The sequence below is a fragment of the Centruroides sculpturatus genome, unplaced genomic scaffold (assembly GCF_000671375.1).
Source record: "Centruroides sculpturatus isolate CEXI.00-Female unplaced genomic scaffold, Cexi_2.0 scaffold565, whole genome shotgun sequence".
In the NCBI taxonomy this organism is placed as follows: domain Eukaryota; kingdom Metazoa; phylum Arthropoda; class Arachnida; order Scorpiones; family Buthidae; genus Centruroides; species Centruroides sculpturatus.
In genome coordinates this window covers 405,244-420,217 of record NW_019384722.1, presented here as the reverse complement: position 1 = coordinate 420,217, position 14,974 = coordinate 405,244, and the positions used below count along the sequence as shown (strand labels likewise).

The 14,974-nt window shown below is 32.1% G+C and overlaps 1 protein-coding gene across 1 annotated transcript in view; it reads right to left on the bottom strand.

The window, feature by feature from the left end:
• The window catches only part of LOC111628039 (ADP-ribosylation factor-binding protein GGA1-like), a 29,357-nt gene that overhangs the window by 654 nt on the left and 13,729 nt on the right, over nt 1-14,974 (bottom strand). Inside the window, exons 2-15 of the mRNA XM_023371765.1 lie at nt 13,816-13,973; nt 9,440-9,538; nt 7,560-7,718; nt 5,614-5,685; nt 5,462-5,542; nt 5,253-5,390; nt 4,852-4,933; nt 4,639-4,755; nt 4,468-4,566; nt 1,034-1,345; nt 750-951; nt 457-674; nt 220-383; nt 13-123 (exon numbers count right to left, since the gene is read on the bottom strand). Of these exons, the coding sequence (XP_023227533.1) occupies nt 13-123; nt 220-383; nt 457-674; nt 750-951; nt 1,034-1,345; nt 4,468-4,566; nt 4,639-4,755; nt 4,852-4,933; nt 5,253-5,390; nt 5,462-5,542; nt 5,614-5,685; nt 7,560-7,718; nt 9,440-9,538; nt 13,816-13,973 (2,012 nt within the window). The remainder of the gene's footprint in view (nt 1-12; nt 124-219; nt 384-456; nt 675-749; nt 952-1,033; nt 1,346-4,467; nt 4,567-4,638; nt 4,756-4,851; nt 4,934-5,252; nt 5,391-5,461; nt 5,543-5,613; nt 5,686-7,559; nt 7,719-9,439; nt 9,539-13,815; nt 13,974-14,974) is intronic.

Below are 14,974 nucleotides of genomic sequence, written 5' to 3'. Positions count from 1 at the left end.
AAGGTAGTATACCTTGTTTGGGTTAGCAATCAGCATGACTTGGGTAATGGCGGCGGGTGGAAGTATCGGATTGTAAGACGGGAGATCCGTTGCCGAGGGTGGTTGTAATTTGACTTTTATATTCTGAAAAATTAATTATTCGTGGAATGTGTAATTGTCAAAAAATATACTACTAAAGATTTTGTTTCTACTATTGCTAGATAGTCAGAAAGTTTTTACCTTTGGTACTGCTGCATGGAAACTAAATTTCTTTACAGGATTTGCATTCTGACTTAGAGTTGACACAACCATAACAAAAACATCAGGCACTGGACTATCTTTACCAAAATGCACTACGACTGACACTCCATTTTTCTCGTGTAACGGAAGAGGTGGAGTGTTTCCTGAAGAGAAAATATATATTTTATACATTACTTTATATTAGGTTTAATTAATATAACTCTATTAGAATATTACCTGGTTTAATTGTTTCTAACGGAACTGTAATATCATTCAGTATTGATGTATCGTGCAAGGGACTTTTTGAAGGAGAGTCTCTTGAATTTTGTAGCGAGGAATTGCCTATCAAAGGTTGACTATTGACTAGAGTCAACGACGACCTCGAGTGTACGGGAGAATTTGGTGATGAGGTATCTTGTTTTTGAATTTTATTCATCGGTAATTTTTGAGGGGTACTTTAAAGAAACAGACGTAGTTGCAATATTTACAAAATATCATGTAATCTAATCAACAAATAATAATCAAATAACCTTGGAAATTCTGCTTTTAATGGCACGTTAGGTGGCAGGCTTTGTTTCAGGAGAGATTGTCCGAGAGCATCCAAATCTTCAAAAGCCTTTGAAGCGGAGGAAGAGATTTTTTCTTGAGTATTAAATGAATTCGTAACTAGTTTGTCCTCGCTTTTACCGACTAGATGCGAGACCGCCGAAGAGGCAGATACTGCTTTCATAACTGTTTAGAGAAACGGAGCGAATTGTGTTTAAAAACTGATAATGTGTCAAATTGAAGATGTTTAAAATTTTAACAAAATTACCGGTAGCCGTTTCCTGTGGTAAAATAGTACTGAATGGAACGGGTTTGATTTCGGCTGGCAACAGGGGCACCACGGGCGTGATGTTTGGCACGCTGGATGACGACGAAGGTATCGTGGCATATGGCATGCTACTTTCCACGGACGTGTTGGCTAGGAGACTGCTGGTGCCGTCCATGCTCGGTTTAGGAGAATTACTGTCGATAATAGCAGAAGAAAAAATTTGCCTCAAATCCATTTGGTTGCTTTCAACCTTTTTAGTTGTGGCATCCAATGAATTTTTGCTAACGGGTGCAACACAAGAATCATTCAAACCTATCAAACAACAAAGCAAATAAATCATGAATACTCTTGTTAATCTATACATATAATAGATATGGGTTGATGATAATAATCTCTATATATATATATATATATATAAAAATGGACGTGTGTGTCCCTATATTTCACTTTTCAGCCAAAACTACACATCGCACATGAATGGTGTTTGTATGTGGTAGTAGCCCCAAGTCTCCATTCGTGCACTATGGGGGTTGCGTCTCAATAGCTATAAGGGTGCGGGAGATATGGGGCTGAAAGTGGTTGAAAGTGGTTTTCTATTTCAAATGTTATGTTCGAATTTGTTCGAATTTATTTCGAACAATATTCGAATTTGAATTCGAACTTAAAATTCGAATATCGGTTCAATTATAAAACGATTGTAAACGTTCCAGAAAATTGATTAAATTGAAAATAGTTTGTTTGACTGGACGTAAAAATTCTCTAATTAGTCTGGAAACGGGGGACCTAATTCTTGCATTCTGTGAAAACGGGTAAGATTGGCTATAATGTAATTATCTTAATCTTCACTATCGTTACTTTTTGCCCAGCAAAGCGGGTCCTTGCAGCTAGATTCTAGATTACATGCAAATAAAAAACCAGTGAAGCGGGTCCTTGCAGCTAGTAATAATAAACACTGAGCCCAAACGGTTGGGAGTTGAAATTTGGTACGCAGTTAGGATACCAAATTAGCAATTAACTATGTCATGAGAATACACACTAAGAAGAGATTTTTGGAAATTTCCCCTAGGGGAAGAGGGAGAGGTTTAAAGATTACCTTGAAGAACTCAACTTCTACTATAGTATTTTAGGTGTGTTTTTTTTTGCAGGAAAGCGAACATATTTTTAGACCCATCTAAAAATTCTGTAATTATCCTTGGAAGAAGGACCTAATTCTTGCACCTGGTGAAAATGGGTAATCTTCACTATGGTTACTTTTTGCCTAAGCAACACTGGGCTCATCTGCTAGTTAATTATAAGTTGGGTAAATACAATATTTATGTTATCATTCCACTAAAGTAGAAAAAGGTGTTAAAGTTTCAGCTATGTCAGAGTATTTGGTGCATCAAAATCTTTTCCATTGCCAGTGTCATCAGGCATCATATTTAATATGCAATGAAAAATTTAATGACGACTAATTCAGATATCGAAGAGTCAGTGAATAAGACAGCTCCATAGATTTAGAGTAAACATTTAAGGAGCCAGAAAATGTTTTCATTTTTAGATGTTCTAAAAATGTTAATCATCTGAACTACTTGAAAAAAAAATAATGTTCTAAACTCTATTTTATACTTAGAAGTGTAAGGAATTTAAGTTAAACAACATGGATTATTTAAAAGAAAATAAAAAAGAACAATATTGATTTTGGCAGTCCCATTTAAAAGCTGTTTTCATCACAATTACTGCTATTACTAACTCTTCTTACGGTTCTCAGTGGTATCATTTTCACTTTTGTCTGCTCCCATTGTATACAGATGCCTTTGTTCTTTGCAAGTTGTGCAGCTATCTTTTCATTGTTCTTCTAATTGATTTCAGTTCTTTTCCTTTTTTGTTATTTAAGGGGTTCTGGTATACTCCTGTTTTTGCTGTTTGTATTTTTTCTCTTTCTTTTCTAATGTAGTTGAATACTATAGGATAACATAAGAGATTTCATCACAGGTTATTAGAAAGCAAATTATTATAGAACATGTAGGGCCCAACTGTCACTTAATATTTCTTTTAACCCTTCTACAATGATGTGACGATATATTGCCAGTTTGGCTTCAGTCAAAACATACAAAATGATGATATTTTCTTCATTTCATAATTTTTAATCAAAAATTCTCTGCATTGTTTTTCTTGTGTTGGTGATATTTTATTGTTGCCCATTGCCTATAAGTTGTGTGCATATATACACATGAATCAGTAAATTTTTTTTCTGTACTCATTTTATTGTTTTACAATTGGTATTTACCACTTATTGACTATAAGTTATATATATATATATAGAGATAGTAGTTGCACCAGTTAATGACCATATTGTCAGAAATTTGTTTAAAATAATCTCCACGGTAAGAAAAACTAATCAAAAGTGCTGAATTATTGAAAATCAACTACATTTTGAAATATTCTCTTTCATTGGTCATTCAGAAATGCATGATTGTGTTTGAAATATGGAAGCTTTCTTGAGATGTGTGTGTAAGGTGTAATCTTGCTTGCATTGTAATAATAAGGTAAGAATTGTGGCAAGGATTCATACTGTAGCATTTTAAAATAATTATTTATTGATTTTCATAAGCATTGAGTAAAGAAATAGTTTTGTAGATATTTAAAGGTTAAAATTAATTTTTGTACTAAAACCATATTTTAAAGTTGTGTAGATAGGGGTAGTCACTCAATGGATCTGAAAAGTGATTCTTCTCCAGTGAACGAACACTTCGGTCATTTAATGGTGATAAAGTAATATGCGTTATTTTCATTTCTGAGCACAAAATTCAAAATCTATGTATGATTGATTGACCAAAAAACTAACTTGCATCAGTTCATAGTTCAAAGTTATGTGGTCATTCATTGCTGCAAATTAAAATGTTTTTAAAAATAAATTCAAATGGTCTGAGATGAATAATTATTCAGATGAAATAAATAAATAGAAGAAAGCCTATGGACATTTTCAATATAGTGAAGATGACTTGTATGAAGTTGTAGAAACAGTACATTAAAATAAAATGAGTGCTAATAAGACTAGCAAAAAATTTAACATTCCAAAAGGAACTTTAATAAATAAATCACATGGAAAGATATCAATGGAGTGAAAAATGGGCCCTGCAGCAACATTAACAAATCAACGCCAAAGGGAAGAAAATTGACACATTTTGTTTCCTTTGGCTGTAGATTCACACTGTCATTGGCCAATATCTAAAGGAAAAGTCTGTATATTCCAATTCGTTTTCTAGATGATCTTTTATGAATCGATAAGTTATGATCAGATTAGCCCCATTGTAAAAGTTTACATAGAATGTATATTTCATATAGAAAATAACAAAGAAAATATAATATAATACAAAGAAAGTTGTAAGAGCAAAATATTTTTCTCAAAAAAGTCTAATATCAACTGTACAAAGGCGTCAATAACAACATACCTAAAGCGAGTAATTCTTCATCCAGTATGATAGCATCTTTGTGAGTATCTACAGTTGCTTCTTGTGTTGGAGAACTAAGATCCATCAGAGACAATTCATCTGAAATTAAAATATTACGTCAAGAAATATATTGTTGTCTTCCTTAAACTGAAAAACGCGTTTATGTCTTACTCTTTGAACTATCCTTTGCACTTTCGCCATTTGTGGCCCCAACGTCATTAATGCCGATTTTCTTCTTGTAGTTGTTGATCACTGCCGTTAATTCGTCATTCGCTTTGAGCAGATCCTCTATGGTAAAATAAATTTAGAAACATTTATCTGTCAAAATAAATCATAAATTTACTTTCTAAATGTTTTACTTGAATAATTTTATCGTCTACTAACCAAATCCTTCATCGTTCTCGTCCACTTCTCCCGCCAATTTGAAAAGTTTTGGTCTCAATCTCTCACAACTTTCGTACAATTCCTAAATAGTATGACGGAGATTAATCTTAAAAACATTTATAACAATTTATTTAAGAAAAAAGTAAATTTTAATTTGTAATATAAATTCAATTTAGCATGCAAAAAAAGAACAATCAAATTACTTTTGAAAGTTCTGTATTACCATATTTTTTGACAAGACACATGTTCACATTATAAAAAATAAATAAAATAAAATAGAACAGCTTCAACCATTTATCGCACTCATTAAAGCAAGCATTAAGGCGCTCGAGTGATTTCAATATACTGAATTTTGTTCAATGTGGACAAGAATGCACCTTATGAGTCAAAAAATATGGTACCTTCATCAATTCTTTCTCTTCGTTAGAGGTTTCCTCTGGTTTGTAATTATTAAGCATATCTGTCAATACTTTAGCATTATTATGTACAGTTTCTAATTCGTTGGCTCGCCTCGCTATCTGCTCCATTCTCTTATCCGCCTGCAATAATAAACGAAACCATTTAAACCTGATTAATTATTAATTTTTAGAAAGAGAATGAACTGGATTACCTGCTGGACCATAGTTTTGATGAGCTGATTAGCCGCTTGCAGATCCACCGGATTCCTGCTCTGTAATAGCCTTTGTAACAACTTTAAAAATAAAATAAAGATTAAGGATGCTGAGATGGATGATTTTGTTAAGAAAAAAAATTGTGTTGCACCTTCGATTTTTCTTCATCTTCAAATATGTCATTCTTGGGCCTGGGAGGTGGCGGATTGGGTGGAGTGTAATCCTGAAAAGTAAAAGAAATAAGAGAAATTTAATTGAATATGTTTGTGATAGAACATTCTCAGTGAACACACACACAATACAAAACAGATTGTTCCTACAGTATCATTTCTATTCTTATTTTTTATATACACTCTCTGCCATAAAAATTAGTGCACCAAGAAGGAGTTGTCAAATCAAATGAAATTGTACACATATATAATTGTACTTTCTTATATCACTGTTTAACAGTGATATAAGTAAGTGATTAAAAAATGAAAGCAAAAGAATCATTTATTGCAGGAAAAACTACAAATGAAAGGAGGTTCTAGTACCCTGTTAGGCCATGTCTAGTGCTAATACATGATGTGATATGGATGAGCATGGAAGCATACAGGTACTGTACGGTGTCCTGCAGCATCTCGGTCCACAATTGTTGCAAATGGTCTTCTAGTTTGACCAAATTCCTAGGCACTCCAAATTGGTGCCAGGTCCAACTTGGAGTGCCAGGTGATTCCAGACATGTTTGATCAGTGATAAATCGGGGCTGGGCAGGTCAGGAAAGCGTGGCAATGTGGCAAAGGCAGTCCTGTGACGTCTTTCCTGCATGTGGTCAAGCACTATCCTGTTGGAAAATTTCTCTTGAGCCCTGCCATGAAAGGCAATACATGTGGCTGTAAGATGTCACTAACATACTGTTGGGCTGTCATGATCCCTTGGATCACTACTAGAAGTGACCAGCTGTCGTATATGATAGCACATCCCAGACCATCACACCAGCTGTGGGGGTGGTGTGCCACTCCAAGGCATAGACAAGATTAAATCATTCACCATGGGACCTCCAGATATGAATATGGTCATTGCCTATACCCAAACTGAATCTAGATTTGTCGCTGTAGACAAACCCAGTTCATTCTATTGCGATCCAATTCCATTGAGAGTGACACCACTCCAAACGGAAGCGACAGCAGATGGCTGTCAATGGTAGCACACATAATGGCTGCTGCAATACCAAATGCTCCTCACCCAGGCATCATAAATCAGTATAGGACAAACATGGGCCCATAATGATGTGTCTGGATGGCGGACAATGCTATGGTTGGCTGTGTGCATGCTTGTTGGAAAATCGGGCAGCCCTCTCAGCTAGTGGTCTACAGAGGACATCCCGAACCCCAGATGCTGTGTGTGCAAGCTCTCTCTCGTCCACTAGTCCTAACACCTCCTCACAGTGTTGTCAGATGGTCTGGGTGGAGAGCTTTTCAGCAAGATGATCATCCAGCTTCTCTCAACCCGATGATCCTTCTCCCTCTCAAACTCAGTTGTTGATATGGTCTTAGATTGTGATGTAAAAGCATCTAGTGATACAGCATTCCTCTGCAATAAGTAAACTACAGACAGGCTACCTTTGCATGCTATTTTTACAGGTCAAAGACACACTTTAAGGGACCTGTGCTTGCATTACACAATGAGCCATCATGCTACAACTATAATCATTTCCATATCTGCTTGCCAAGTTTTGCAGCAATACAACAACTCCTCCTTGGTGGACTAATTTTTATGGCAATGAGTATAATTTGTATGGCAATTAAACTGGATTGAATCATGTGTCAAACCATTCTTATTTTAGATAACTGATTAAATCTTATCACAAACAAATTTTAATATCAAGAATCAATTTATTTTGTAATTAACTACTATATTTTTAATTTTGATGTTAACATACTTAAGAATCATTTGATCATGATTTGATAATTCAGTTTTATTATTAAACTGATTACAATATTATGCAAATATAATATATAAAACACTCATCCTTTTTGTTCAAAAAAATTAATTATTTTATAATAAATACCAATGCATCCATTTATTAAAATGCATACAAATGTTTGAAAACATTACCTCCAAGACGCCCACTGGATCTTCGGTGACGACTCCTTGACGTTTTAACATCTGATATGCTTCGAATATCTTTGGTTCGTGCTTAAGCTCCATGCTCCACTTAAACATCAACTCTACAATCTTCTTTTTTACATTTGACGAGGCTTTGTTTCCCATATACTAGAAAAATAAAATGAAAGCTTATTGAACAAGCGCAATGACTATTAAATATAACAAATGCTCATAGATAAGATTTATTTATAATAACAAGAAAAATTCTGCTCATAAATACACTAGAACAGGGAATAAATACTAAATATATATTTCACATTTAACTTTAGTCTTTCAATGCAAACATAAATTTTCAAAATATCATTATTAGATAATATTTATGTTATCTATCAGTATTATAGGTGCACAAACTTCGATATTGTTCTCTGATGAATTCAAATAATTGCATATTTACACAAGACAATATGCATTCTTCCTAGAATGTTCTCAATTCCATTTATTGAAAAGTTTACATAAATAACATTCCGTTTTAAAAATGGGAAATCTTAAACAATTGAACATTTCTCCGCAATGGGAGTTCAGGTATGCGACTTATAGCTTCACTTCAGGAGAACCTACGGAAAGAAGAATGGGAATTAGTCGTAAGAGGAGGGAAATGACTGGAGGAAAAAGCCTTGGAGAAGTTGGACAATGCCTAGAAAATTGCAGAGAAAGTTGAAAATTTCACGCAAACATGTTCGTCAGATGCCAAAGGAAAGTTAAACGACTCTCAAAAAAAAAAAGTCTGCTACAAAATACACGATGAGTCAACTTGCTACTAAAAAAACCCCCCACTGTGGAAGCTGGGTGATGGAATCTTGAAGGCATCAAACAATCTTGACATGATTACAGATGACAAGACCTATTTCACTTTATAATTGGTATATAAAATTAAATAATTAATAATAATAAATTTTAGCAAATCGTAAAAAAATTATTTACATAATGAAGATTTTTAGTTTCGGATAATTTATTTAAACCATAACAATTATTAAAAGTTTTAAAAAGATCTTTATTCTTTAATATTTCCTTTAACATAAATCTAAGTACAATTTAATTAAATAATAATAAAAATGATTAACAATATATTTACATAAACTAAACAATTTCTACAAATTGAAAGGAAATGAAAATCTGGTCTATTTTTATTGTGTTATCACAGAAAAACCACATACGCCACATTTTTATAGTGGGTGAGTGGATAAAACTATCGAAGGGCAGTAATCAGCTTTGAGTTATGTCTGATCGATGGGCTGGCCGCACTGAGTTTCCTGGGTTTTCTTCATGTGTCTAACATCTAAATAGGGACAGGGTTTTCGTACAAAATACTGCGAGGCATCTCGTTAGATCACTGTCTTGTTACATTATCCTTAAAACATTCTAACTATAAATATAGTTGGCGCATTACATCAAAATCCATACTATAGATTTAATTTTCATTTCTATTTAAATCTGAAATTTATATTTCTTTTTCCAATCTACACCTAAGTATAAGTATCAAATGACCAAACTTATTCTTTCTCATTTTGAGAGACAGAGCAAAAAGACGACTAAAATTCAAATTAATGCCAGGATTGAGGATAAGTTTGGACTGTAATAATGTCACTACTTAATTTGTTATTAAACAATGGCAATATTATAGCCTGACATAATCTGGCAATTGTTTGGTACTAATCTAAAAAAGTCGGGTTAATCGATGTTTATATTTGTATAAAAGTCAAATGTAAAATAAAATTAAATTTTAGGAATGGATTGCAAACCAGAATAAATTACACTGCTTATGATAATATGAAAGTTATTTTAAAGAGAACAAAAATGAAACACTTCGTAAATAACGGAAATATACTTACTTTTGGAGAAACAACCTTTATCATTTCGTTTAAGAAACGAAATTTTCCTATTTCGTTATGAAACTTGGAGCTACATCTTTTGACCATTTCTTCCAATACCTAAAGAAAGAAATACATAAATAAATAAATATTTAATGAATTTACAATTTAGACTATATCATTTTGCAAATAATTTCGATTAAATTCCTGCATTTGTTTTTATTTTAAATACAGTTTATATTATATTTTTAATAATTGGTGTTTGAAAATACCTATAATATGTTTCAGTTATTACCATGGATATTTTTTGGCAGGAGAATTCTACTTATATAGAAATCACATAGCAGATAGGATCAAAATAAATGGTTAATAATTTTACATTACTTAAGTGGATTGGCAATTTTGCTTTGATTAAACAGAATTTTAATTGCACTAACATAAAATTTAATTAATGGAATCTGTTAAATTTATTTCTTTAAAAAAAAAAAATTATCTTAGAATAGATTTATAAAACTTTACTTATTGTAATCATTACCTTCTTAAAAATGCCTAATTACCTGAATTACCTAATTCTCTTTTCACATTATCATCATCTATATGTACTGATAACAATAGCATGTTATCAGCCTTAATCAGTGCTGTAAGTGTTTAACTGTTTTGCTATTTGGTAGAGTTCGGTAGTTTAAATTGCCGGCATTTCTTACTTCAATTATATGATAATTGTAGAAATAATAACAGGCAAATAATACTGGGCATATTATATATTAAATAATAATTATTATAATTAAAAATGTGTAAATTGAAGATTTATTAAACTGTTTAAACTTGTCCTTTTACTGTCGGAGTCGATAAAACTAAAATTTCCATTTAGTTTAGTCTTGTTCACTCATGTCTTTAATGTTATCAGCTTAGCTGAGTATCAGTTATAATAAATAAGCTAAATACCATTTTAAAGGTGATAACGTGGAAACTTTACATATTTTTGCTAGATGATCTCAGATTTAAATCTCTTGAATCTCTTGTGCCTTCTCTATTTTGCCATATATTAAATAAATAAATTTTACATTAGTGCAATTAAAATTCTGTTTAACTGAAGCAAAGTCGGCAATCTGTTTTATTTAACAAAAATGTAACAAAAAAGTCAAATTAATTCTATTCATAAAATATTAACAGAAACTATTCAAACAGATAAATAATTAGATAAATTATATCTTATTCCGAAAGTTAAACTAACTGGTATACATATCTGCAGGCTCTTTTCTACATTGCGTTAACTATTTCCAAATTATTATTACCATATTTCTGAGGAAATAAGAACATGCTTTTATAGAGAGGACAAAAATCGGCACTATGTTCTGCAAAAGTGTATTTTCTATATCTAGAAAACACACTATTTATAAAACAATTTTTATAGTATTGAAAGACTTTTTTATTTTTAATAATGGTTACTACAGAGATGTCACCAAATTATTATATTTATATTGACAAAACAGTGCAGCATCAAAATAAGCTGGCACATATATGAGCATGTTCTTATAAATATGGAAATATGGTAATTACTTTTAATTATTAAAATATAAGACTGTGAAATTCATAACTCAAAGCCAAATTAATATAAATAAGAATATCTTGGAGAAAGTTTGCAATGTTTGCTAATTTGTGTTGATAACATCAGAAATTTCTTCAAGCCTTTTTACTCAAGTTAATTGTGTGAAATATTTTAAAAAATTTAAGATTTCATATTTTTTTTTCCTAATATACGAGGTGTATTCAAGTTATTCAAGGTTAAGTTCAACACCTCTGATTTTTTCTCAGGACTAGAAACAGAGAGAAACATGTGGTTTGTTTTAAAATATGCATGCACTCATTGTGAATGCGTGACAGAGATGGCAGCACTGTACAGCACACAGAACTCTAGCAGCAGTGACGAGAGTGATGACTGTTTTTGATACTTAAAATGGCAATGTTTTCATTACAAGAACAGCCTGTAATCATTTGTTTTCTCTATTTGAGTGGTGTGACACCGATTGAAATTCATCACAGTTGAGTGAGATATGTGGTGATGGTGTCATGGATGTGTCTAATGTGCGTTCGTGGGTGCGACAGTTTAAAGAAGGTAGAACATTATGTGACAACAAACCAAAACAATCTTGGCCTCACCCAGCTGGTCTGACGACATGATCAAGTGAGTGGAGAAAGTTGTTTTGGAGGATCGCTGAATGAGTGTGGAACACATCACCTCCAAAGTTGGCATTTCCGTGGGATCTGTCCACACAATTCTGCACGAAGACCTGAAAAGACCAGCACATTGGGCAAATGCGATGGTGCAGTTTCTTCGTGACAACAATTTTGAAGTGATTTCTCATGATCCCTACTCATCTGACCTGGTTCCTAGTGACTTTGGCTGTTTCCAAATATGAAAGACACTCTGCATGGTCGCACATTCACTAGCTGTGTCGCTATTGCACCAACACTTTTCCAGTGGTCAAACCACACTCCTAAAGAAATGTTTGCAGCAGCCATGGAATCATAGCGTTGACGTTGTGCAGGGAGATTACGTTAAGAAGTGACACCAGTTTCACAGTTTTCATGTGATTAGTTTGTGAGAAAAAAAAATCGAAGATGTTATAACTTGAATGCACCACGTATATTTTCAATTGGTGTCTACTTAACCAATGAAATTCTGCTATTTCATACCATCTGAGTATCGCGATAAATGTGACAACGGTAGGCTGAAATAACCAAACTCTTTACATGGTTTTCGTTTTAATGTTTGTTATATTATAGTATTTGATGTATATAACTACAAAGGTTATCTTACATAAAGGTTTATCATATTTTAAAAAGTCTTTATTCCTCTGCTATACACAACTTAAAGAATTTTAAAAATGTGTTAGATTGGGCACTTGGTGTAATAAACACTTACATAAGATAACCTTTATAAAAATAAAATAATAGAAGGGTTAGAAGTACAAAATAATCTAATAATCTTAATGTTAGTTCTTATTTTTGTCCAGGCAATGCCAGGTTTACCTGCTAGTGTATATATATATATATATAATCAAGTAGTTGAAAGGATAGTTTATAACAATCAATCAAACATCTGGAAATAAGCTATATTTATGCTATAATTTCATTATATATATATGCATAGACTATATTTCATGAGGATAAATTGTGGATCATCATAAAAAACAGTCTGTCTGAAATAAAGTATAGTTTATGCAGTAAGGTAACTTATCTGCTGCTTTTGCAACTTTTCAAGAAGTATTTAAATTGTTTTTTTTCCCCAAAAGCCATCAATAGTATGTTTAGAAAATGTGGAATAATCTTTGCATGTTGTGAATATATGCATTTGTTGTCATAATAAAGATTTTTAATACTCTCTTCTGTTCACTTCTGTGGGCCAATTGACATTATTGGATTTGTTTTCTACCAGAGAGAATAAGTTTAACCCGGTAAAACCATTATTACTGAAATATAAGAAATTGGACTTTATCTTAAAAGCTTGTAAATTTTCATTACTTCTCTCTCAATATATATATATAATGACTCTCTAGAGAACTATTTAGAAGCTAATTAGAGCCTGTCAAATGTTCAATCTCTACAGAGAAAAGGGAGTGTCCAGAGACCTAGCAGGTCAGATTCAATGAGAGATTATGTGACTGGCAAAGAAGTCTTCCAAAAACTATAGTATAAAAACCAGAACATCTGTGAACTAATAGTAATGTCATCTCATGCAAAGTGGAAATGCAGGACATAACCTACAGGTCTTGTATGCAATAGCTATAACTTTATATATGCTATTGTATAGCTTTAATGGCATTACAACACCCCGTATTTTCTAAAAATTCAGTAATTGCATTCAGTTCAATTCAAGTTAACATTCCAATTTAGAATTTACCTGTAGACATGATGTAGGCTTATGAAATTAGCCAAAAATATTTGTCAACTTAATAAATCTCTGCTGGAAAAGTGTGGACAGTGTTTTATTTGTAAGTTCATCTTAGTTCCAGCTTTGCAAAAACTGTTGACATGTATAATAAAAAAAATTAATGTGGTAAAAATTTCAATTAGAGAATACAACTCCTTTTCAATAGTTTAATAATACAGTATCTGTGCATTTATTGAATTTTAACACACATTATATACTTGTTTCTTTAAGCACTGTTTACGTACAAAAACACTTGTTTAAAATTGCATCATATTAATTAAGTGCTACAATTATTTCAATTTAATAAAGAAAATTAAATATTTTATTATTTTTAAATAATATAGTTCTATATATATACTTTATTTACTTTAATAAATACTTTTATTTAACTTATGGAATCTTATATTTCTAATGTTTGAATTCAATCAAATTTATACATTTAACATATGAGCAAATAACTTACAAAAAGAGCTAACATGGCTTCCCGTTCTTGAGGTGATTGTATTTTATGAGCGAGGAAACGAAGGGAAGTCTGCGGACCATCTTCCTCCTTGTCCAATTGTAAACATACTGCCTGGAGTGTTTCTATGTTCGGTTTTACCAGTGGATTAGTCACCTTCACTGTTTAAAAATAAAAATGTGTTGTAAGATTTTAAAACTCTCTTAAATTTAATATTTATCATTACATTAAAGAAATTTAAAAATTAAATAAAAATTCACATATAGTTAGATGAGTTTATGGCATACAGATAAATAATTACTGAATATTGATGATGATTTATTAATCAGTTAGTAGATATTTTGACAATTGCAAATAATTAATTTTATATCCAAATTCTGTTGTGTATTAATAATAATAATAATAATGTCTACTGGTGCCTGGCCCGAAAACATAAAATAGAAGTTGCTGACCAATGGTGGAAGGAAATTCTACTCCAACCAAAAGTTAAGGAAAATAGTTTAGCCAAAATACTATGGGAAATGCCTGTCCAAACTGATGTCACTGTATCTCACAACAGACCAGATTTAATTTATGTTGATAAAAATCGTAATAAAACTTTTAATAGATATAACTGTACCATCAGATTATAACATTAGTGCTAAAGAAATTGAAAAATTGAGTAAATATCATTTTCTGAAATTGGAAGTTAACCGCCTGTGGAATACACAGACGACTGTTGTTCCAATAGTAATAGGAGCAACAGGAATAGTAGCAAAAAACATAAAGAAATACATAGATCAATTAGAATCCAACATTGATATTAGTATCCTTCAGAAACAGGCAGCTATACACACATCACTTATACTCAATAGAGTGCTTGGAGATGCTATCTATGAGGCCAATACAGCAGATCAGCAAAAGCAGGATATACATCAATCTCAAGGCATATAGCAATCTTCAAATCAGCAGCAATCATCAGATATACATCATTCATTAGTTAATCAGGATTTACCTAATACAATTTTTTGAGACTAGTACACAAAGCTCTTTTGGAAACTTGTTGAGAAGTGGAAAAGGGAGAAGAAGAGAACTAATTGAAAGTAAAGAGCAATTAATACAGTAAAGGGGGGAAATAGGTACCTTCTTTCCCGTGGGTTACGGGACGAGGTATTCTTTATTC